This window comes from Aquarana catesbeiana, linkage group LG03 (assembly GCF_042186555.1).
Source record: "Aquarana catesbeiana isolate 2022-GZ linkage group LG03, ASM4218655v1, whole genome shotgun sequence".
NCBI classification, from domain to species: domain Eukaryota; kingdom Metazoa; phylum Chordata; class Amphibia; order Anura; family Ranidae; genus Aquarana; species Aquarana catesbeiana.
The window spans coordinates 244,826,996-244,853,648 of record NC_133326.1 but is presented as its reverse complement, the minus strand read 5'-3'; the positions used below and the strand labels follow the sequence as shown (position 1 = coordinate 244,853,648).

Here is a 26,653-nt window from a genome sequence, read left to right as displayed (position 1 = left end):
CAGATCTTTTTGCAAGGTTTCCACATCCTGTGGAGAAGTTATTGCCCTGCTTAGCTTAGTATCGTCTGCAAATACAGAGATTGAACTGTTTATCCCATCCTCCAGGTTGTTTATGAACAAATTAAATAGGATTGGTCCCAGCACAGAACCATGGGGAACCCCACTACCCACCCCTGACCATTCTGAGTACTCCCCATTTATCACCACCCTCTGAACTCGCCCTTGTAGCCAGTTTTCAATCCACGTACCCTATGGTCCACGCCAACGGACCTTATTTTGTACAGTAAACGTTTATGGGGAACTGTGTCAAATGCTTTTGCAAAATCCAGATACACCACGTCTACGGGCCTTCCTTTATCTAGATGGCAACTGACCTCCACATAGAAGGTTAGTAGATTGGTTTGGCAAGAACGATTCTTTATGAATCCATGCTGATTACTGCTAATGATACCGTTCTCATTACTAAAATCTTGTATATAGTCCCTTATCATCCCCTCAAAGAGTTTACATACTATTGATGTTAGGCTAACTGGTCTGTAATTCCCAGGGATGTATTTTGGGCCCCTTTTAAATATTGGTGCTACATTGGCTTTTTCCAATCAGCTGGTACCATTCCAGTCAGTAAACTGTCTGTAAAAATTAGGAACAACGGTCTGGCAATCACTTGACTGAGTTCCCTACGTACCCTCAGATGCAAACCATCTGGTCCCGGTGATTTATTAATGTTAAGTTTCTCAAGTCTAATTTTAATTCTGTCCTCTGTTAACCATGGAGGTGCTTCCTGTGTTGTGTCATGAGGATAAACACTGCAGTTTTGATTACTGAAGCCCCCTGATTCACTCGTGAAGACTGAGGAGCAGAATAAATTCAATACCTTTGCCATCTCCCCATCCTTTGTAACCAGATGTCCTTCCTCATTCTTTATGGGGCCAATATGGTCTGTCCTCCCTTTTTTACTGTTTACATACTTAAAGAATTTCTTGGGATTTTTTTTGCTCTCCTCCGCTATGTGTCTTTCATGTTCTATCTTAGCCATCCTAATTGCACCCTTACATTTCTTGCTGCATTCTTTATAAAGTCTGAATGCTGAGGATGATCCCTCAACCTTGTATTTTTTGAAGGCCTTCTCCTTTGCTTTCATATGCATTTTTACATTGGAGTTAAGCCATCCAGGACTTTTGTTTGCTCTTTTAAATTTATTACCCAATGGGATGCATTGGCTAATGCCCTTATTGAATATGCTCTTAAAGCAAACCCATCTCTCCTCTGTGTTCTTTGTTCCTAATATTTTATCCCAATTTATGCCTTTTAGCAAGGTTTGTAGTTTAGGGAACTTGCCTCTTTTGAAATTCAGTGTCTTTGTATTCCCTTTATGTTTCCTATTTGTGTGTTTTATACTGAAACTAATTGACCTGTGATCGCTGTTACCTAAATTGCCCCGTATTTCCACATCCGTGATCAGGTCTGTATTGTTGGTAATCAGTAGATCCAGTAATGTTTTATTTCTAGTTGGTGCATCTACCATCTGACCCATAAAATTGTCCTGCAAGACATTAAGGAACTGGCAAGCCTTAAATTAATATGCGGTTCCCTCCGCCCAGTCTATGTCTGGATAATTAAAATCCCCCATTATGATAACACTTCCCATCCTTGCTGCTAATCCAAATTGTGATAGGAGATCTGTATCCACTTCCTCCCTCAGGTTAGGGGGCCTATAGCATACTCCCAGTATTATTTTCCCCTTAGCTTCATCCCTTTGGAGCTCTACCCATAAGGATTCCACCTCCTCCCTAGCTCCCTTAGTGATGTCATCTCTCACATTCACTTGTACATTATTCTTGATATATAGGCATACCCCTCCCCCTTTTTTACCCTCCCTATCCTTGCGGTAAAGGGTATACCCTTGAATGTTTGCCAGCCAATCATGAGAGCTGTTGAACCAGTCTCTGAAATTCCCACAAAATCCAAATCCTCCTCGTACAACAGTATCTCTAGTTCACCCATCTTGTCTGCATGCTCCTGGCATTGGTGAACATGCCACATAGTTTAGACCGGTCGCATATTGTCCTCGTATTGGGTGTTTCGAGATTGCAACTAGGACTTGCTACTATACCTGCCACTAGTGCCCCCAATACTACCCTCTGGAATATCTTCCGCGCTTGCTATCTCAGCCTCTGGACCCTCCCCACCATTGCCTATTTTAAAAACCCCTCTAACTTTTTGGCCATCTTCATTCCCAGCAGATCTGCACCCTCCTTATTTAGGTGCAGTCCGTCCCTTCTATAGTACCGGTTACCGACTGAGAAGTCGGCCCAGTCCACCAGGAACCCAAACCCCTCCTTACTACACCAGCTCTTCAGCCACTTGTTTACTTCCCTAATCTCCCTCTTCCTTTCTGGTGTGGCTCGATGTACCGGTAATATTCCTGAGAATACTACCTTGGAGGTCCTTTTCCTCAATTTAGCTCCTAAGTCCCTAAAATCGTTCTTTAGGACACTCCATCTGCCTCTGACTTTGTCATTGGTGCCAACGTGCACCATGACAGCCGGGTCTTCCCCAGCCCCTCCCAGTAATCTGTCCACAAGATCCGTGATGTGCCGAACCCGAGCGCCCGGTGGACAACATACTGTTCGGCGCTTCAGGTCTTGGTTACAGATTGCCCTCTCTGTCCTTCTAAGAATTGAGTCCCCTACCACCAGAATCTGTCTTTCCTTTCCCTTTGCTGCCCCCCCACTCTCACTGGAGGAGTTCTTCCCCCGGCAGCTAGGAGAGTCCCTCAGCTCCAGCAGTGCTGGTCCCTGACTGGTTTCACCAATGTCACTCAAAGTAGCGTACTTATTGGGATGCTCCAGTCCTGGATCGGCCTCCCTGGCACTTCCCCCTCTACCCCTCCTGACTGTCACCCATCTACTCTTTGCTAGTGCCTGCACCTCTTTGTCTCCACCCGCCTCTGTGCTGGCCCGTGCCCGTTCCTGGCTCACCTTTAGTATGGAGGGACTTCTCAGTGCTGACAGTTGCTTCCCCAGATTCAGAACCTGGGCTTCCAGGGAAACAATGTGCTTACATTTTGCACAGCAGTATTCGCCCTCGATCGGATGAACGCATACATGAAGCAAAATGTACAAAGAGTCACCTCTCCACACCCGCTGAGCATCGTACCTATTAAATTTAGTGAGGATTGGGGATTATACCCTGTCCAAATGACCTAACAGCTAGCTTTCTGGCACTAATACTCAAGACAATACACAGGTACACAACAAGACAATACACAGGTACTCACAGACCTACAAGCACTCGCAGAACAGTCGCAGACCTACGTGTACTCGCAAACCCACAGGCACTCGCAGGCCACTCGCAGACCTACGTGCACTCGCAGGCCACTCGCAGACCTACGTGCCCTCGCAGGCCACTCACAGACCTACGTGCACTCGCAGACCTACGTGCACTCGCAGGCCACTTGCAGACCTACGTGCACTTGCAGACCTACATGCACTCGCAGGCCACTCACAGACCTACGTGCACTCGCAGGCCACTCGCAGACCTATGTGCACTCGCAGGCCACTCGCAGGCCTACGTGCACTCGCAGACCTACGTGCACTCGCAATACACAAGTATACAGTACACAATACACAAGTACTAACGATCCACACACACTACTCAGACAACACTCAGGTACTCACACTACACAGGTACTATGACCCCTGTTATAACTGTTTAAAACTCTGGTTTTAACTCACCAGTTCCACTTGGACAGAGTTCCAACAGCCTCACAAATGAGCAGGCTCACTATGAGTTCTTCACAAGGTTATATAGGCCTCAAGCACCTGTGAGCAATTAACCACTCCCCTTAATTGGTAGTCTGAAGGAACCAAAGAAAAAAAAAAAGCTGTTTAAAAAGTGACCGAAAAAGGTGACTGAAAAGCTAAAAGGAAAAGCCCCAAAAATGTAACCCAGCAATCAAAAAGCAAGACTTGTTCACTCTCCACTCAAGGTCCCCCCTCTGGTTTTAACTCTACTTAGACCAGTTCCACTTGGACAGAGTTCCAACAGCCTCACAAATCACCAGGATTCTCTTTGACTTAATTATCTAATGAAATTGCCCCCTCCTCAATGTTTCTTGACCTTCTCCGATCCCCAAAATGCCATTTGGCTGGGATCACAATTATGCATTATTTTAAAATGTTTAGAAACACTGTGTTTATCATAGCCTTTTAATGTTTTTGTACATGTTCTCAAATTCTTGTAGCCAAACTTCTTGGAGTTTAACCTATATATATTGTAATCCACAGTTATATTCGATCATGTAAACTACCCGAGGCAAAACATAAAAGAATACCTCATTTTAATTTCTTCACCAGCGTTCAGAACTTTATAACTTTTTCTTTTTCTTGGATTGACCTTGGATGCTCTGCATGTATAACATTGTCAACATGCTATAAAGCCTTCAATCCCTTTGAAATCGAAAGTTATCAGTTTAGGAGGATCTAAGACTAACTTCACTATTTTATTCCTTAACGAAAAAGCTCTTTTATATATACATTTTGGATTGTCAGGGAGTACTAATGTTAATATTTGATCTCGCTCCAGAATGTGCTAATGCTTTCTTTTTATTTGGGGGAATATATAGATTATGATATCCAACCTTTGTTTGAGAAAACTGAACCATTTTTGAAGAACTCAAAGCATCTGATACAGATTCTCGAAGATATAGAGGTCAATGATGCATGTAAGTTGGTAACAGCTGATGTTAATTCACTGTACACTATCATTATTCACAAGCAAGCATAGAAGCAGTGAGGTGTACTTTCAATCGTTTTTCAGATCTGAAAAGGAAACAGAAAAAGTTAATTATTAAATGAAGTTTGGACTAACTCACAATTATTTCTGGTATGGATCCAGATACTATCAAAAAATGATAGGTATAGCAATGGGAGCTACAGTAAATTTGCTCCCAACGTTGCTAACATTTTATATGTCCAAATGGGAATTTGAAAAAATATTCATGGGTCAACCGCCCGAATTGAAGTGTTATCGGTGCACGTCATAGATGATATTATGTTGATCTGGGAAAGAGATATACAGTAGTTTGTCTGAGTAATTTTAAGCACCATCTTGATACTAATGATAAAAACATACTTGCCTGGAAGATAGAAAATCGATGAATTGAAAATTCTGATTGAAAAATACAGTGATTCATTTATAAAAAAAGCACTCTTTAACAAACGTGATTGTAATGGCTATATACCGAAAAGGGAGCTGTCACCTTCAATCGTGGCTGTTCGATATATTGTTACCCTGAAAAATCTATATTTAAGATTTTTCATATCTCATAAATATGATGTGGGTTAAATGAGAGTTCCTTTCGACCAAGAGTGAAAGCTTCAAATTTAATAACATTTATTAGGAAGCAGTTGAAAGTCTATCACAATCATCTATCTATCATCTTACACCAAGGAAGAAAATATTAGGTTGAAATAACGTATTTACATGAAGGAATACAGGGTATATTCCTCAATACAGTAATCTACACACATATTTAGTTACAAGGGCATTCCTTTCCCATAATTACCCATCCTTACCAAAGTTCCTTTCAGCTTGCTGGTCTATCAGAAAGAGAGCGTTACCTCCCCCTTGGCTCTGAGTATATCAAACCAGGCTGATGTCTCATTGGTTGGCCTAGCTTGGCTCATGATTGGAGGGCTTACTCCATAAGTCGGGCCCCCTTTCTTGCAAATCCTTGTGACTATGCTGGCCAAGTGAGCTAATTGAATTTCCCCAGGAAGTTAGGTATTGATTATGGATTGGGCCCCCTCCAATACATATCCCAGCATGGGACCCTTTGAAAGGTGTAGGTGTAAAACAATGGAATTAGCTCTCCATTGATTGTATATACAAGCCTTGGCCCACATTCTCTGCTCTTAGCAAAAACTTAAATGAAACCCTTTTGCCCGGCTTTCATAGATGCCAGCTAAATGAAATATATTCATTATTACAATATTTTACAGTTATTAATGGAGATTTCACATAAACTCAGAAGGCAACAATATCTAGAGGACAGTTCATTTGAATAAAGAGAAACTGTACAGAGAAAGAAACATTTAAGCAACAAGCAAAATTGATTGCAAAAAGATTTACTGATAAAGGTTATGACATGATATTTATTGAAAGAGAAATAGAAAAGGTGAAAAATATGAAAAGAAAGGACCTTATTAAGGATAAAGAAAAATCTGCGGAAAAGAATATGAATATGAATACAGCCATTATTGTTTAGTTCATTTCAAAATATAAGAACATTGAAAACATTTTAAGAAAGCATTGGCATATTCTGAAGAGAGATCAAATATTAACAATCTTACTCCCTAACAATCCAAAATTTAGATATAAAAGAGCTCCTTTGTTAAGGAATTAACTAGTGAAGTCTTAGATCCTCCCAAACCAATAACTTTCGATTTCAAAGGGATTGAAGGCTTTACAGAGATTCAGAGAATCCCAGGTCAATGCAAGAAAAAGAAAACATTTTAAACTTATGACTACTGGTGAAGAAATTAAAATTAGGGATTTTATGTTTTGTGCCTTGGAGGGGGTAGTTTACACGATGAAATGTAACTGTGAATTACAAGATGTAGGTCGAACTTCAAGAAGTTTGACTACAAGAATTCAGGAACATGTTCAAAAAAGGCTACTATAAACACAGTGTTTGTAAACATTTTAAATGAATGCATAATTGTGATCCCAGCCAAATGGCATTTTCAGGATTGGAGAAGGTCAAGAAACATTGGAGACGGGGCAATTTCATTAGAAAGTTAATCCTGGTAGATTCATAAAACTAAGGTTTTACATCCAAGGGGACCTAATATAGAATTAGACTTTAATTGCCTTATTCCTTCCTTTTTATCTCCTCCTTTTTTATTTCTACTTTTTCTATTGTATTGTTTTTTTGGATACACTTAGCTGACTGAAGTTGTTGGAGATATTTAATTAACTTTATTCAAAAATTTTAAGCCCTTGAGAGGAATTTTGTTTATTAATTTTTTATTAATGATGTTTTTTAAATAAAACATTTTAAGACCCCATTCACACAGGGGCAACACGACTTGCCAGTCGCCTCAGCGAGGCGACCTGCAAACGAATGGCCGGGCGACTTGCAAAATGACTTCTGCATAGAAGTCTATGCAAGTCGCCCCAAGTCGCCCCCGAAGTCATACAGGAACCTTTTTCTAAGTCGGAACGACTTGCGTCGCTCCCCTTAGAACGGCTCCATAGTACAGAACGGGAGGCGACTTGTCAGGCGACTAGGTTGCCTGACAAGTCGTCCCTGTGTGAATGGGGTCTTAATGTGTATATATATATATAATTTTTACTCATTGTTTGTTATAAACTTTGTGTATATATTGTTTTGGGAAGATATTTTTATGTTACATTTTTAACATCTTATATAAGAGATTATTTCATAATGGTCTAGGGTTATCAGTGGTGTACCCAAAGGTTCAGTGCTGGGACCCTTACTTTTAAAAATCTTTATAAATGAAATTGGGTATGGGATCAAAAGTAACATTTCTGTCTTTGCAGATGACACCAAGCTATGCAGTGGAGTAATGTCTTTACAGGATGTCTCCAATTTATAAGCCAACCTCAATGCACTGTTTAATTGGGCGACTATGTGGCAGATAGGGGTTAGATAGAGGTTTAATGTTGAGAAATGTAAAGTTATGCACTTGGGGGCTAAGAATATGCATGCATCATACATGCTAGGGGGAGTACAACTGGGGGAATCCATGGTGGAGAAGGATCTGGGGGTTTTGGTAGATCATAAGCTCAATAATAGCATGCAATGCCAAGCTGCGGTTTCCAAAGCGAGCAAAGTCCTTTCTTGTATTAAGAGAGGTATGGACTCCAGAGAGAGAGAGATATAATGTTGCCCCTGTTCAAATCATTAGTAAGACCTCATCTGGAATATGCAGTTCAGTTTTGGGCACCAGTTCTCAAAAAGGATATCAGGGAACTGGAGAAGTGCAGAGAAGGGCAACCAAACTGATAAGAGGCATGGAGGAGCTCAGCTATGAGGAAAGATTAGAGGAACTGAATTTATTCACTCTTGAGAAGAGGAGAATAAGGGGGGGATATGATCAACATGATCAAATATATAAGGGGTCCATATAGTGAGCTTGGTGTTGAGTTATTCTCTTTACGGTCAACACAAAGGACACGGGGGCACTCTTTACGTCTAGAGGAAAAGAGATTTCATCTCCAAATATGGAAAGGTTTCTTCACAGTAAGAGCTGTGAAAATGTGGAATAGACTCCCACCAGAGGTGGTTCTGCCCAGCTCAGTAGATTGCTTTAAGAAAGGCCTGGATACATTTTCCTTAATGTACAAAATATAAGTGGGTACTAACATTTATAGGTAAAGTTGATCCAGGGATAATCCGATTGCCTCTTGGGGAATCAGGAAGGATTTTCTTCACCTGCTTTAGCAAATTGGAGCATGCTCTGCTGGGGTTTTTTGCCTTCTTCTGGATCAACTGTGGGTATACAATGGGGTATATTGGATTGTACAATATTTTTTATTTTATTTATTTATTATTTTTAAGGTTGAACTGGATGGACGTGTGTCTTTTTTCAACCTGACTAACTATGTAACTATAGGTAGAAGGCAAGAAGATCCATTCATTAGAGCTGTCTTTTTATCTTTGCTTTGTATATTTTGATGCATGTTTTAATAATATAGGGGCTGTGGGAGTCCAGTGTCAGTATTGCAAATGACTGGGGATTGTATATCTTTAAAATGCTGCTCTGTAGGCTCGCTACACTTTGGAGATGAAAGCCAGCCTCTTAACGTCCTGTTCTTCTTCAGTATCATTGCGGCTGCACTTTGTTGGGCTGCTATGGTAACCGGCCCGCAGGAGAGATATATTGAGCGTGATGCTGTAGACTAGCCTTTGGGAAAGCCAATCCGGGGGGCAATGTGTCAGACGGGGCAGTAATGTTATAACGCTGGGTGGAGCTTGGACACCATCATTGTGAATTGAGATTACCTGTATTTTAACATGCCTGCCTCTCTTTACATGTGAATGCATTCTGGTGATGTAGCAGTCTGAACTATTTGGTTCTCTATGATTCTTTTTTGGTCCATCTACTCCTGGGAGACCATTTTGTCATTGGTTTTCAGCACATGTAGAGAAGTGGAAGTCTTTATATGTCAAGAAAGCATAATTGACCCTTGCTAGCAGTGGGGTCCCCTTTGCCAGGTGAGAAGGGAACTTGGGTGTTTGGTTATGTGGAAGGAACTATATATTTACAAGAACTTTGCACAAACTTTGCACAAAGATTCAATGATGTATGGGACATTTTATATGCTTGGACTACACTATATATATATATATATATATATATATATATATATATATATATATATATATATATATATATATATAATTTTTTTTTTCTACAATATTTTTTCCTTTATATTTTTGTATGACATACTACAGAGTGGGTTTTCAGATATAGTATAAGGAGATAGCTTGAGGTTGTGGATTTTTGCATACAGTCAGGTCCATAAATATTGGGCCATCGACACGATTCTAATATTTTTGGCTCTATACACCACCACAATGGATTTGAAATTAAACAAACAAGATGTGCTTTAACTGCAGTCTTTCAGCTTTAATTTGAGGGTATTTACATCCAAATCAGGTGAACAGTGTAGGAATTACAACAGTTTGTATATGTGCCTCCCACTTTTTAAGGGACCAAAAGTAATGGGACAAATTAACAATCATCCATCAAACTTTCAGTTTTTAATACTTGGTTGCAAATCCTTTGCAGTCAATTACAGCCTGAAGTCTGGAATGCATAGACATCACCAGACGCTGTGTTTCATCCCTGGTGATGCTCTGCCAGGCCTCTACTGGAACTGTCTTCAGTTCCTGCTTGTTCTTGGGGCATTTTCCCTTCAGTTTTATCTTCAGCAAGTGAAATACATGCTCAATCGGATTCAGGTCAGGTGATTGACTTGGCCATTGCATAACATTCCACTTCTTTCCCTTAAAAAACTCTTTGGTTGCTTTCACAGTATGCTTTGGGTCATTGTCCATCTGCACTGTGAAGCGCCATCCAATGAGTTCTGAAGCATTTTGCTGAATATGAGCAGATAATATTGCCCAAAACACTTCAGAATTCATCCTGCTGCTTTTGTCAGCAGTCACATCATCAATAAATACAAGAGAACCAGTTCCATTGGCAGCCATACATGCCCACGCCATGAGACTACCACCACAATGCTTCACTGATGAGGTGGTATGCTTTGGATCATGAGCAGTTCCTTTCCTTCTCCATACTCTTCTCTTCCCATCACTCTGGTACAAGTTGATCTTAGTCTCATCTGTCCATAGGATGTTGTTCCAGAAGAACTGTGAAGGTTTTTTTAGGTGTTTGTTTGGCAAACTCTAATCTGGCCTTCCTGTTTTTGAGGCTCACCAATGGTTTACATCTTGTGGTGAACCCTCTGTATTCACTCTGGTGAAGTCTTCTCTTGATTGTTGACTTTGACACACACACCTACCTCCTGGAGAGTGTTCTTGATCTGGCCAACTGTTGTGAAGGGTGTTTTCTTTACCAGGGAAAGAATTCTTTGGTCATCCACCACAGTTGTTTTCCGTAGTCTTCCGGGTCTTTTGGTGTTACTGAGCTCACCGAAGCATTATTTCTTTTTAAGGATGTTCCAAACAGTTGATTTGGCCACACCTAATGTTTTTGCTATCTCTCTGATGGGTTTGTTTTGTTTTTTTTTTAGCCTAATGATGGCTTGCTTCACTGATAGTGACAGCTCTTTGGATCTCATATTGAGAGTTGACAGCAACAGATTCGAAATGCAAATAGCACACTTGAAATTAACTGTGGACCTTTTATCTGCTCCTTGTAAATGGGATAATGAGGGAATAACACACACCTGGCCATGGAACAGCTGAGCAGCCAATTGTCCCATTACTTTTGGTCCCTTAAAAAGTGGGAGGCACATATACAAACTGTTGTAATTCCTACACCGTTAACCTGATTTGGATGTAAATACCCTCAAATTAAAGCTGAAAGTCTGCAGTTAAAGCACATCTTGTTTGTTTAATTTCAAATCCATTGTGGTGGTGTATAGAGCCAAAAAGAATAGAATTGTGTCGACGTCCCAATATTTATGGACCTGACTGTATGTCACATTATAAAATGTAAATTTCATTTTAAGGACAGATTGAAAGCACTTCACTATTTGAATAGTTTAATTTTTTTATGGTGTAGTGATAATACAGTGTGGTGGTAGCTGTTTTCTTTATATATTTGCTCACGTATTTATTTATTTATTTATTTGCACATATATATACATTTTTTAGTAGCGCAGGGATTACTTATTCATTTAGTTTGCTTTATTGCTTTCTAGGACTGTTTTTTTTGCCCCAATATCATCTTTTATTTTAATCTTGACAGATACATTACATCCTCTGAAGGCTCTCTTTTATTCCTTGTGCTTTCTGTGGACCCTTGGATGTGAGTTATATATGCCTAATTATGTGCCTCTTTGAAGGATTTTTCAGTGTCTTTTATACTATTGCGTTATATATGTTATATATGTGCGATATAGTGAGTTATGTATTTATTGCAGAAATCATCATAGAGAACAAAACCCCGCTGAGGAAGACGCATGCTTTTTGCAAGTTGAAACACGTTGGAGTTCTTGCGTATATCTTTGATGTGAAAAATATCATTTACAGTTCCAATATTACATATACAGTATTTTTCCTATATGTTTTTATGACGTTTCTTGACTATTTGTACAAGCTATATAGCTCTAAGAGCTTTTTACTGTTTAAACATTAAATACAAATGTGTAATTTTTATACTTTTTTGGCCAATTTTCCCTGTTACCTAGTATCTTACAGTCCTGGATCCCCTTTTTTCATATCCCCACTCCAGTCAAATCCAGAATTTACTTTTCCATCACAGCATGTAGGGCCCTGCGCCGTCACCTTCTCTCCTGCTGTCTTTAGGGGGCTGGCTGTCTCTTTCTGGTTCCTGCAGCTGGCCCCTGATGCTGTGCCATGGTTCATGCGCAGTGTGGTAGATAAAATGTTTAATCTTTCTGTAGGCCTCTTGGCAGGATCCCTGACCAGTTGTCTTAACGTCTATTCATCAATTTTGGAGGGATGTCCAGTTCTTTGTAATGTCACTGTTGTGCCATATATATTTTTTTTACTAAGAAAATGTCAGGAAAGACCTACTAGAACAGCTGAACTTTATTTGGGGTTAATCAGAGGCACTTTAAATGATGGCAGTTGTGTACGGACCCCTATTTGACATAAGTTTGAATGTGATTGCTTAATTTTGAACACAGCTACATCCCCAGTTATAGGAGGGTGTGCACACTTATACATCCACGTTATTTTAGTTTTTATTTTTATCCCCCCTAAAAGATTTCAGTTTGTTTTTCAATTGAGTTGTACAGTTTATAGGTTACATTAAGGGTGGAAAAAGTTCTAAAAAGATTTATCTTTTGTCTCATTTTTTTACATCACAGAAACCTGACTTTTTAATAGGGGTGTGTAGACTTTTTATATCCACTGTAGGAGATTTGGAGAGAGAATAATAGAAGGAAGCTAAATCGATATAAAGGCATTGGAAGGGTTACATGAAATGAAAGTTTAAGGAACTTGTATTTGTTTAGTTAAGAAAAAACATGATTTAAAGATCTCCTTGATAATAAGTATGTGTATAATATTATTCAAATTAAAAATAAAGATTTTTTTTTATATACCAGTAGCTGTAGACAAGGCCACATAAGTCATATGCAGAGGATTGGATATTTTCAAACTATATAGAAGTGTTCTTTATGATAAGGGTGATTAAGCTGTGAAATGCCCTGTCGCAGGAAGTAGTCATGACTTAAAAAGTAATAAAATAATTTTTCTTACAAATAATGGCATCTTCTGTAATAATTACTGAGGCTACCATTGTAATAGTTTGATCCAGGGAATTATTACAAATGTCTTTCGGGGATGTCTTTTCTGGGTTGATTTTCATTCCTCCTGTGATGCAACCTTTGCCATAATTGTCCAACTATGGGACACGGGGGTTTGTTGTTCTCTGGAACAAAACAACTACCATTTGTGACAGGTTACATTTACTGGACACCTTCCTATACATAAATAAAGTGGATTTTTCTTTTTACAATATCTATATTAACCAATTAGATGGGTTTACAAACGACCTATTATTCATACAGTGTATCTGTCCTGTCACATAAAAAAAAGTATTTTCTAAAACTAGGGGACCCTTCAAATTATGCATGCATTTTCTGACACACATTGATGTGCATATTTTAGCTCATCCACACACATTGCATTATTCGTGTCTGCTCACTTGTCCCCTCAACAAGTATCAACTGGCCAAAAAACATACTTGCCTTATTTTTCCCCATACATGCATTATAGAAAGTTTAGAGACAGGTTCATTTGTTTTGATCCTGTATGTGCATTGGGATGTCACTGAAAATTAATGGCAAAACTGCACAACATTCATACACACTGCATCATTATACCACGCATGCAAGTAAGAAGGGGCTCCGAAAGAAAAATAAATGTAAGGAATAATTTGCTGTAAAATATTTTATAAGTTCTTTTGACTCATAAAATAAAGTTAAATTATGTTAGGCCACAATAAAAAATGGTCACCGTCAATCAACCATGTGATCTGGAATGCACGCATTTTATATACTAAATTACAAATATGATGAATGTTGTGGTTCTTGTTCAACCAGAAATACTACCTCTGTTTTGCATTATTATATCTGAAAGTCCATCTATCACAACATATATATAAATTTGCTTAGCAGGTATTAGGCCTCTATAAAATATTATCCTTGACATTTCTGAGTCAGTACATTCCACAATACAAATGTTGAGAGGCAGTAGCAAAAGTGCCACTCATAGCATCCAGAAAGTATTGCAGATCCTGAGCTTTTTGCAGTTGTTGCAGTTTGGTAAATCTGAGCGTGTGATTATGAACCCCTAAATCCTCCTTATCTGTTCTAGTCACTTCTTTTTAAGTAAAAGTCTGTTTTCACTTCCACTACCCCCTAAATGTGCAGCATGTGTTGTAAGCAAAAATGGAATGAAAGTTTGTAATGCAGGGCTTTCTTCAAATTTAAGCAGAGCTCCTATCCAGCTCCTATCCCCCAATCAATTTTTTTTAAAAGCTCCCCCATAATTGTCAGTTCTTGCATAATATTATTTGCATGTTTCTAATATGTCTTCATGCTAGTACATTTTAAATTACTAATCTCTTGATCTCAGAAGCAGGCAGGGTCCAACTCATATATGGGCATCTGAAGCCCGATCCTGTTAATTTTTTGGGATTAGGTGCAGCTGGCTACCCAGCATACACCTCCCAAATTCATGCCTGCGCAGTAATGACACTGCACAGAGCAGGTTGTTGTTTGCAGATTGCCATAGCAATGGTGGCAGAGACAGAAGTTCCCACCCCATTATTATGGCAACCTGTCAATCAAACGAGAACCCAGCAAGTACAAGTGCAGTCGGGGAAAATACAGTGAGATTTGATTATTGGTCTTCCCAAAGACTCCTGGAATAGATGACACCAATATCCCAGGAGTCAATGGGACTCACCTAATGTAATCGCCTAGGCGGCCCGGACAGGAAGTGCTGCCCGAAGACAACAAAAAAGGTATTTACATCTTGAAAAAAAAAAAAAATGACATTTAGCGATGTACACCTGGGGGGGCATTGCAAAGAGGGAAATTTTTTAAAGGGGTAGAGCTCCACTTTAAGAAGAAAGAAGTAAACATGAATGCCCCTGGCTAAAAGACCTGAAGCAATCTACTGCTGCCCAGGTGCTTAACTCTCTGTAAAAGAAAAAAAAAGAAAAAATCCTCTCCATGTAGACTATGTCTCACTAAAACATTGGCTGGATCTTGTCCACACCGGTAGTCCTGCCCTAGCATGACATGTACAGAAACTGGGTCTGGTGGATCAAAGTCCCTGAGCAGGCTGAGTGTATATATAGTGCCCACAACTTCAGGCCTGTTTCAGCTGGGTTAATGCTGTATCAGCCTGCCCAAACAACCTTAGCTCCCTCACTTAATCAAAACAAAGAAAACATTCAGCAAACTGTGGAAACCTGGGACATGCATACTTCACATCCTGTACACATCTTGGACACAACCATTTATACATGGAAAAGGCTAGAATGGGCAAAGAACACTAGTCTCTACTACGAGTAGTGCATATGTTTACAAACAACTTCTGAAACGGTAATGAAGGGAGGGACTGGAGAGGCAAAAAAAGATTTTGTTCAACTGGGGATGGTCTGGTCTTAGAACTGAAAGTCTGTGTGTCTCCAAGAGAGTAGGTTAGGTTCGTAGCAGCTAGGTTCTCAGTTAGGCACAGCTTCACTCCCTTCTCCCCACCAACATTTATCCTGTATAATTAGGTATGGAACACTGTCTGTCTTTTTTTTATTTTTTTTTTTATTTACTATATGAAAGTGTAGATATTTCATCAAATTTAATTTTAATTAGATTCAAATTCAATTTTAGTATATTATGTTTAATAGACATATTTGACCATGCGAAATTCAACATGTAAAGCCTTTAATTTTCCAAGTACCCATAAAGGGAAAATGTAGGAATTATAACAGATTTTTATCCATCTCAAAATCGGTCCAAGGGGTGGATCAAGGGTCTAATTGAAACAACAATTTAATGTAATTTCCTTCTTTTTTCACACATATTTTATTTATTTGTACTTGTAATTATATATATATATATATATAGATATATATATATATATATATAGATATATCTATATATCTATATCTATAGATATAGATATAGATATATATCTATATATATATATAGATATATATATAAAATCAGTAATTATTAAAGAAATTCAGAAATTATTTTATGGTCACTTGAGGACTGAAGATTAGAAACCCTTAGATTATAATATTGTCAATGTTGTACAATTTCAGTGCACATTCATGACACCTTGTTTGCAAATCTTTCCAAGAAAACACAGTCTGTATACTTTTTAAGAGACTGTTCATTTGCTAACAGTCAGCATTCAACATTTGATTCTCCTAAATATCAGCATGGAATTTTGCAGAGAATCTCACAATTTATGAAAACCAGGTAATCATGTTTCATGAATTGTACAAAAAAATTGCAATGTGCAAATTCACCAGTGTGATTGGTTTTCAAACTGAGAGTTTTCTCATCGTTTCTAGTCACCCCAGTGTCTGCTAGCAAGGTGTAAAGTAAATCTCTCTATTGGTCCATTATTGTGATGCATATGCAATCATATTGATATAAAATAATTGATCATTACAACTCAAATTCATATTGATGTATGTGCACGACGAATCCAAAATGTCACTCCTCTACAGGAAGTAATGTGTATACATCAATGCCATTTTGAACTATGTGCTTTTTCTGTTTAACTGAAAAAATAAAGTTAGAGCTAACTATTAACAAATAAGGCACACATTTTTGGAACAAATGCTACATATTCAAATTGTAGCCAGAGTCTTCACTTGGAAATGTGATTACTCTAACTACCAAGAACTGAGGTGTAGCTGGTCTAGCCGCTCCAGTGTAGTGAAGGGATGGCACCACGCTCTCGTTTGTGACTCCTATGGAATGCAGGTATGAGCAGCTCTCACTCTAAAACAGATCTCCTGTAACACTCTGGCTTTGGTATCTACATAATTGCCTGGGACTCCTTGAACTCCTTACATATATCCATATATACCTATATAAATGTGATATGGAGGAACTTTTTCTACTTTAGCGGCTGGATACACTACCAATCCATATCCAACTAGACGCGTGGTGTTTTTACTTTTTTCTTTTTTCCCTTTACCTGTGGGCTACCTTATTTCATATGACCTTTGATACATCCATTTTCCACAATACATCTTTCTGCTTTTGAAGAAGCGTGAAGACATGCGAAACATGTTGAGCATTGGGTATCTACACAATTTGAATTAAGCGATTGCGGATCTGCTATCCAGCCATCTTCTCGGACCGGTTGCCACTTAGGATGTTTATCCTCATGTCCAAAGAATTATACATATAGATGGTTTTGTATAGCTATCGTCCTAACATTTTGATGTATACATATGATTTGTGGTTTTAATCGATGTCCTATCTATATGTGTTTTTCAATAAATTAATTCTGTTATAGATATTTTGTTGTTACTGTGCCTGTAAAGTCCAAAGTCCCTCCTATTTGTTTTTGTGTAGCTGGTCAATACGCTTAAAAGAGGGCAAAAGACACAAAAATAGGTGTAATGAAATGCTAACAACAATCAGTCCAGTAAAATAGTGAATGCCCGGCTGACTTCAATATGGGGATCCGGAAATGGGAGGATGCGTGGGAAAGGGGAGCAGAGGGCTATTCAGAGGAGTTGCTGCAAAAAATTTGCAGAGAGAGTCAAACACTCCAACCGGGCACCAATTACTGTTGGCTCTGTAGTATTTTACCACAAACCCTAGCCTGTCTGTCTATTCTTGTTATTGGGAAGTTGTAACTCGTAATGATCAGGGAACCTGGTGAGACTGCCTCTGAGCAGAACAGGTGCATGACAGCTAGCCTGGGACACTTCCCCAGGTCTGAGGAATCCAAAGAAACTCAGATAAATAGCTGCCTTGAACACTAGACTGGGACCTGCACCAAAGGGGAAGGAGACAGTAAGTCTGAAATATCAAAGAAAATCTGGCTGGTGATAGTGCAGAGATAGGCAGTATGGAATTAGGCACCCCTGATTCACATAAGTTAAAAAGCATTGTGATGACATCATGCTGCAAACATTGATGTTTTTCTGATTGCTGACTGCAATTGAGCCGGTGCTCTCCTGAAATTTAGTATCAGAGTCATGCTGCAACAACTCCTTCATTCTTGTACCAGCCAAATGCCCACTCCATTCAGTGCAGCATGACATTATGTCTGACTAAAGAATGAGTTTTTTTTACTCTATAATCATTATACAAACAACATAGGAAATATTTTTAAATCACTTAATCTGACATTATCCAAACATTGACTGCAGATAAATCTTCCTAATGCACGTGTTTTAAATGTCAGTGATTGATTCACTACCAGTAAATGGTGAAAGTCACTTTCAATGTTTCATAAATTTACCCCTAGGGTAAGGGGCGAATTCATTACATTTGCCTGATTAGTATACCTGAGGTTAAAGTAAGAAAAAGAAAAATACAATCTTTATGAACAATGCTGAATAATCATTTATTTTGCTTCCATCTCCACAGTTATATCTAGCTACATGACTGAGGCCTGCACAAATAGTGACAGGTTTGCCACTGACATTTGACTTGGACAAATACAGTTGTAAATTACATATTCCATGTATACATTCTCAATCAAAAACATTTCTGAAGCATAGGATGAGATCTGGTACATTGCACTTTATCTGTATGTACTTCAAATATCATATGTATATAAAACTGTTTAATTTGGCATTTATTGTAAGTTATCATGAAAGTAGAAAAAAAAATAAACTAGAGAAACAAATCAAAAATTTCAACTACAATAGATACATCATAGTAAGAAATCAAATGGCTTTCTTTCAAGTTTAATTTTTTTTACAAAAAAAGAGCATTTTAATATATTCACAAATCATTTAATATTAATAAGCAAAGTAGTTATATATGAAAAAAATGTAAAATTGCCAAATAGATTTTACAAAATTGAAACTATAAACAGTCACAAAATACTGTATATAAAAATGCCACATTGAACGAGGCAATCGTACTCTATCTAAAAAGATAGCCTATTCTTTTACAGTCCTACTCAAACAGTAGTGACTGATAAAAAGGCATTATGTAGTCTGGAACCATCAGGAGACCTTTCACCGTGTGTCATAAGTTCTTGGATTGTCATCCAGTTGTCTAAGATCTTTTTGTTTCGTTTTTTCATCATTTTTCTGTGACTCAGTTCAATTATACTGATTTCCTTTTTACTTTCACTACCACTCTGTGGGCTCTCTTTAAGACACTCCAGTCTGCTGCGCATCATGAATTCTCTACGCCTCCTCTGCTCCTTTGCCCTCATAAGGTGCTGTTTCCTTTCCTCTTTACTCCAGTATCTTCCCATTTTCATCTCACTCATTGTATCATCATCTGTTGTCATGCCACTCCTCTCTTCTTTGATTTTTAAGGCACGCTCCTTCAAAAGTTTGTCTCTTACTGGCCTTTTAGTGATATATCTTGTCCCATCACTCCTTATTTTTACTTTCCATTCCATTCTTGGCTCTAATGACCTTGGAGAATCTCTGCACATCGTTACTAGATTTAGTTGGCTTTGTGCATATTCTACTGCAGTTTTCTGTTGAACGAGTTGCATGTAACTTTGATAATGTCTTGCATGGACTGGTACATTTCCATATCTATATGATGAACTGTGGTATGGTGAAAGGTATGGGATTTCATCTAGGACTGGTTTCCTACAATCTGAGAACTTACTGCACTCTAACACAGTATCTTGACATTCTGTTGGAAGGCTCTGAACACTGGTTAGAGATTTGGTTGGAGTATACTCAATACTGCTTAGTCCAGATGATAGATGGTTTGTTACAATGGTGCTACTGAGATTTTTCCGGTTTGTGATGCTAATTATCCTTTGTAAGGAGCTGTCTGGGGACCTGTCTACAGTCAGTGGTGTGCTCCTACAACTTTCTGCTGTGTTATATGCACTAGAACTGTCCTTATCAGATCGCTCTGTATGCTCTCTGATATTCCCCACTTTGTCTCTCCGTAAGTCTGTGCTAGTATTATAATTGCACATCTCATCACTGTGAATTTCCAAAATATCGCTAGTTTGATTCCTAACATTTTGGAGCCGGTGCGCCTGCATTATGCTTTGGCACTCAAGTTCAATGCTTCTCAGCTCTTCATTCAAAAGCTGTAACTCATGTTCTACTCCACAAGGCTCTGTTGTGCTACATTCAATTGTACTGCTGGAATAGTACAGGTCATACTCTCCTCGGTTTCGGATTTGGCACTTCAGCTCTAACAACTGTCGAAACCTTTCACACTCCTCTTCTTGACTGATGGCAGGATCAGAATCCATATATTCCCCAGAAACCATACTGTCATTAAACTGGAGTTCAATACTTCCTAACGTATCCTGACTTTGTCTTAGCTTTGGGTTTTTCTGAAGACAAGTGATTCTGTGATCTTTGATTATATTTTCCATTTCTGAGCTCTCATCATGGTGCTGACTTTCATCTGTGCGCCCTACACCACTGTCTTTTTCATGGTTATTGGACGACGAAGTTGCTGTGTCAGTTGTACCATCTTCCTCTTCTGGCTTTTTTTGCTGAGGAGAGAAAAATATTTCATTAAGTAAGTTTAGAATATTGCAACCTCAGCAATACTAACTAGAGCATGGAATTGTGCCTTAAAACAAATACAGAATTAACAATTTCACTATTAGTAAAAGTGCTTACAAAAGCCATTCTCATGATTTCCTTTACTTTTTGTAAACACTGAAGATAGACTGCATTTGTGGATGAATGGCTCTATTGTACATACAGAGAAAAATATAGAAAGAGGTCACTTTAAATTAAGGAACATTTAGAAGGCCAATATATACTAGGGAAATCGTTTGGAAACATGCTGTAAAGTGTCTTATGGTGAGAGATAAGAGTAAAACTGTTATGATAATGTATCTGTGAGATTTGTTTACTTAGTTTCACACACTGTTATGAATGTGAGGCTCATATTTAACAAAAATAATACCAATATATACGGTTATTGTATTTATAGGAATCCAAATTTTTTAGGTGCCTGAATATAAATGAAGGATTATGGCTTACGTGGAAATTGTGAATCACTATAAATGTTTGGGTGTAACATAAGCCTGAGGCTTCACTTTTACTTGTAGAGTGGCCCCAGGTACATAGAACATGCATTTTAAGTTGGCTCTCTGCATGCTTGCTGTATCTTTAGAATGCCCAGGCATCACAAACTAGGGTGCTCTGTTATGTAAAAATCAACCACAACTTTGTTATAATTTGGACTGCCTCTTCCTGTCCCCATCTCCTTCACCTTCCCCTGTTTATTGGTGAATGAGGCTGCCTATTACATTTAATATAAGCAGGAAGATGAAAAATTAGAACACATGTAGGATGGTTCTGGACAATGAGAGCTAAGATTTATATATGCATATAAAGGCTCCAGGATTTTGGGGATACCAAATCTGTTTACAATTTAACAGTTATTATTTTTACTAATAAGTGGATGTAAACCCACCACACATCATTACAAACCATTGCCATAGTACTACTCTACATGTGTACACATGCCTCCTGCATGTATCCCTACCTGTGAAACCCCGTTCTGCACAATGAACCCAGCAAATCTCTGGAATTGATGGTCGTGTCTATTTTTTAGCGTCACCAGACTCCCCGCCCACCTCTACACTCCCCTTGGCATCACACTGACATCTCACTGGCATCTCACTGACATCACAGCTCTGCCCACTGAGCTCCAGATAACCAACCCACCCACAGAATCCGGATTTTTGTGGGGCTACAAACAGAAAAAGGGGAGATATTTGACAGGTAAGGATACATGCAGGAGGCATGTATATACTTAGAGATAAGCACTTTGGCAGTAGGTGGCAGTAGGTTAGCAATGATGAGAGTGGGTTTACATCCACTTTAACCCATTTGTGGTAGCAATCAAGTAAAAAAAAATGATAATAAAGTGTAAAATATTTATGTAAATCCCGTTGCCCCGGGTATGTAAACCGTGGTAAATATCTGACATACAAATTTGCAACTAGCATCTTTTTTATCCTACAGGAACTCTGCTTTCAGAAAATATATAATGTTCTGGGGTTTAAGCAATTTTTTTGCCAAAAGTAAATATTTTTACATGATTAGATACATTTTATTGTTTCCACCATCTTTTAAGTGGTAGTGGTGTCTTAGAGCATTGCATAATGTGAAAATGTAAAGTGCTATAAATCCATATGTATGTAAGCCACAGAGGCTCTTTCAGTTTGGTTGGAAAAGTTGTGCAATCCACAGCCTTATTTTTTCCCTTTCTGGCTGCTCAGACCAGATATAGAGGCAAAAATAGGACTTGGCACTTAGTCCAAGTCCTTGTAATAGGAGACTAAGAAAATGAAGCTAGTAAGAAGCTGTGCAGTAATGGGACAAATAGCTCACATTTATATATTCAGTATATGTAATAATTATATAAATTACTGTTTGGTTTGGGCAGTGTGTGAAGATAATCTGGAAAAGTGTAATGAAGGAAGAGTATGAGAATTTGAAGAAGAAAAAAATGAAAGTTGGATTTGTGAATGACTGACTGCCATTGACAATGTAAACCATGGCCACTTGATTGTGCTGTATTTTTAAAAATCCTGTAAGAAAAGTTTGGTTTATAGTGAAAAAAAAGTTGTACAAAAGGAATTGTATGAAAAGGAGTTCTGACTTGTGCCTCAGAATTAAGTTTATTTGTGTCCCAAGATTTCTTTCGAAATGGGAAAGAGATCTGGACATTACACTCTCCAAAGAGCAAAGGAGCTATATTTTACACTTTGCTCATTACTCCTCAACTGCCAGCAAATACCAAGAGTTATGCTACGAAATTCTTTCAAGGTGGTATAAAGTTCCATCATCACTACAAAAAATGTATCCAGAGCGGACAAATAAATGCTGGTGATGTGAAGAATCAGAGGGTAATATGCTCCACATCTTTTGGTCATGTCGAAAGTTAGTAGATTTCTGGTCTAAAGTATGAGATACTGTAAGACAATTAACAGAGTATGACCCGAGGTCCGACCCAGCAAGATATCTTCTTCATCTTTCGGACCTCTCAAAGTGTACATATCGGAATTCTCTGGTGGCCCATCTTTTGAATGCGGCAAAGGCCTGTATCCCGGCCGTTTGGAAGCAAGAATCACCCCCCTCGATCTCACTATGGTTAAAAAAAGTAGCGGATATATACGCCATGGAAAAAGGCACTGCGATTACACAGGGTAAGGGGGAGAAATGTAATAAAAAATTGAATTCATGGTCTCTTCTGGTCTGCACCAGGGAGTTCGGATATGCGCTCGGAGAGCAGGATGGGTCATTATGAGGGGGGGGGGACCTAAAACCTAAAAAATGCCATAGGGAAATTTTTGTATTTGGGTTTTTTTTTTTTTTCTCTTTCTTTTTCTGTCTTGTTTGATAATAAGTCATATGTGTCTACTAAAAACTGAATCACAATGTGCTAAGTTATACTCTGCAAATTGGAAGCAGCAATAACGATATTTGTTTTATATGTATATATATATATATATATATGAAAATGTATTTTTTTTCTTTTTCTGTGTTTGAAATAATAAAATATAGAATTAAAAAAAAAAAAAAAGTTTATTTGTGTCTGCAGAAGAAAGGTGATATGAAAAATTATCCTTTTCATTTATTCCCCTTTAGTGGCTTTGCTGAAGAGAGGCATACCCCATGTCTGACCTAAAGAGTTTTTCATTCAGAACTACTGAAAATACAAACCATTTTACTGAATTATTAATTTAGACTTAAACGAATACCTCAATAGTACTATTTAATGACAGCACTATTGACAACTTCCCGCGCACAATATAACAAAATGTCACAAAGTGGTTAAGTTATCCTGATTGGACGTCATATGACATCCAGCAGGATAAGCCGTGATTGTGCGCCCACGGGGGGCATGCAGCGCGACTATCGGTGGTGTGGTGTGTCATTCTGACATACCGCATCTCTGATCCTGGTAAAGAGCCTCTGACGTAGGCTCTTTACCATGTGAAGAGCTGTGTCCAATCACAGCACATCACATGGTAACCAGGAAGAGACGTTTATCAGCTTTTTCTCCACTCGCACTGACAGACGTGTGCCCCAGGATAACGTCAGACTGTTAATGAAATACGTCGGGATGAGCGGCGGGCTGACATCATCGCCCTGTTCAATGTCCCGCAAGGATGGGCGTTTACATTGTTAGCTTACTATCCATGTTAGAAGAACCTTACTCACATGTAAGTAATACTTGAAAAAACATTAGTCTGGCTTTACCTGTGGTGAACTTTTCCTTTTTGAGTCTATATGAACATGATTGTCGAGTGAGGACCCTGGATCCCACTGAGTCCCTGTGACCATCCAAGTCCATCTGCCCCTTAGTAGTGTTCAGAGGCTGCTATGGTTGGATCTGCCATTTGTTTGCCATCCCTAGAGGAAAAGGCCCTGGCTGGGTATTAGACATAAGCGAGTCAGCTTGTGCAAGCTGGTAAGTGTGCACTCTGTGTGGTGGTGGATTCACAATTGTCTGTATATGTGATTGTGATATTCACAAGAGGAGGACTTTAAACACCTTTGTTACTAGGGATGAGCCGAACACCCCCCGGTTCGGTTTCACACCAGAACCTGCGAACAGACCGAAAATTTGCACGAACGTTAGAACCCCATTGAGGTCTATGGGACTCGAACGTTCGAAATCAAAAGTGCTCATTTTAAAGGCTAATTTGCATGGTATTGTCCTAAAAAGGGTTTGGGGACCCGAGTCCTGCCCCAGGGGACATGTATCAATGCAAAAATAACTTTTAAAAATGGCCGTTTTTTCGGGAGCAGTGATTTTAATGATGCTTAAAGTTAAAAAAAAGTGAAATATTCCTTTAAATATCGTACCTGGGGGGTGTCTATAGTATGCCTGTAAAGTGGCGCATGTTTCCCGTGCTTAGAACAGTCCCTGCACAAAATGTAATTTTTAAAGGAAAAAAAAGTCATTTAAAACTGCTTGCGGCTTTAATGTAATGTCGGGTCCTGGCAATATGGATGAAAATCAGTGAGACAAACAGCATGGGTACCCCCCCAGTCCATTACCAGGCCCTTTGGGTCTTGTATGGATATTAAGGGGAACCCCGCACCTAAATTAAAAACAGGAAAGGCGTGGGGTCACCAGGCCCTATATACTCTTAACAGCAGTATACAGGTGGTGCAAACAAGACAGGGACTGTAGGTTTGTTGTTAAGTAGAATCTGTTTGTAATTTTGAACTGGTACATTTTTAAAGTGTAGCTCCAGACAAAAAATTTATTTTTAAACTTTTTGGAAAACATAGGGAAGGGTTATGACCCCTGTGGCATTTGTTTTGCTGTCTGTGCACCTCTTCAGAAGATTTTACCTCACTTTCTGTCCCAATGACAAATGTTTCTTGACAATTTGGGGTTTTTAGTGAAACAAGGATTGGTGATAAAGCATCAGTGGAGAAGAGACACGTTTTTCCCATATTAACTCTTACAGGAGAGAATTTCCCTTCCTAGGGGTAGATTTCATCTCACTCCCTGTTGTCTCCTTCCGTTTGCAAGTAGGAGTCATTTGTAAGTTGGATGTTTAAAAGTAAGGGCCTGCCTTATATACTCTGCAGAAATTGCGGCCTTAGGTGTTGGTGTTGCCACAACACTGTAAGCCCTCACAGTTACTCTTGGTGGGCGCAGGAACGGGCTCTGCTGTGAAATATTAGATGAAGAATTGTAATTACATGCCCCTGTTGAACAGGGTCAGAAAAATTGGGCCTTTGGTGGTGGTGGTGCTAGTGCCACAACGCTGTAAGTCCTCACAGGGCCCTGCTGTGAAATATTAGATCAAGAATTGTAATTACATGCCCCTATCGAACAGGGGCAGAAAAATTGGGCCTTTGGTGGTGGTGGTGGTGCTAGTGCCACAACACTGTAAGTCCTCACTCGCTCTTGGTGGGCGCAGAAATGGGCCCTGCAGTGAAATATTAGATCAAGAATTGTAATTACATGCCCCTGTTGAACAGGGGCTGAAAAATTGGGCCTTAGGCACTGGTGCTGGTGCCACAACACTGCAACCCCTCACAGATACTCTAGTTGGAACGCAGAAACGAGCCCTGCTGCAAAGTATTGCATCAAAAATTGTAATTACATGCCCCTCTTAAACAGGGGCTGAAAAATTGGGCCTTAGGCACTAGTGCTGGTGCCACAACACTGCAACCCCTCACAGATACTCTAGTTGGAACGCAGGAAGGAGCCCTGCTGAAAATTATTGCAACAAAAATTGTAATTACACGCCCCTGTTAAACAGGGGCTGAAAAATTGGGCCTTAGGCACTGGTGCTGGTGCCACAACACTGCAACCCCTCACAGATACTCTAGTTGGAACGCAGAAATGAGCCCTGCTGCAAAGTATTGCATCAAAAATTGTAATTACATGCCCCTGTTAAACAGGGGCTGAAAAATTGGGCCTTAGGCACTAATTGCTGGTGCCACAACACTGCAACCCCTCACAGATACTCTAGTTGGAACGCAGGAAGGAGCCCTGCTGCAAAGTATTGCATCAAAAATTGTAATTATACGCCCCTGTTAAACAGGGGCTGAAAAATTGGGCCTTAGGCACTGGTGGAGGTGCCCAGAACCAAAAATGTTCTTACAAGCTATCAGTGTGATCATTGAGGAGGAAGAGGATAATTACTCAGGATAGTCACTCAGCATCAGCATAGGCAGTCCTTGAAGGAATCTGAGATTTCAAAAAAAATTATTCGGTTACATCAGCATCAGGTGCTTGGTAGCTGGTGGTGATC

General features: G+C 39.1%; 1 protein-coding gene across 2 annotated transcripts in view; it reads right to left on the bottom strand.

The window, feature by feature from the left end:
- Window positions 1–18,301: 18,301 nt before the first annotated feature.
- Window positions 18,302–26,653, bottom strand: part of PDZRN4 (PDZ domain containing ring finger 4) — a 265,975-nt gene continuing 257,623 nt past the window's right edge. The window contains exon 8 of one of the 2 annotated variants that reach the window (XM_073619931.1): window positions 18,302–20,398. In XM_073619931.1, the coding sequence (XP_073476032.1) occupies window positions 18,872–20,398 (1,527 nt within the window). In that variant the 3' untranslated portion in view covers window positions 18,302–18,871. The remainder of the gene's footprint in view (window positions 20,399–26,653) is intronic. The other variant, XM_073619932.1, reaches the window with a different exon arrangement.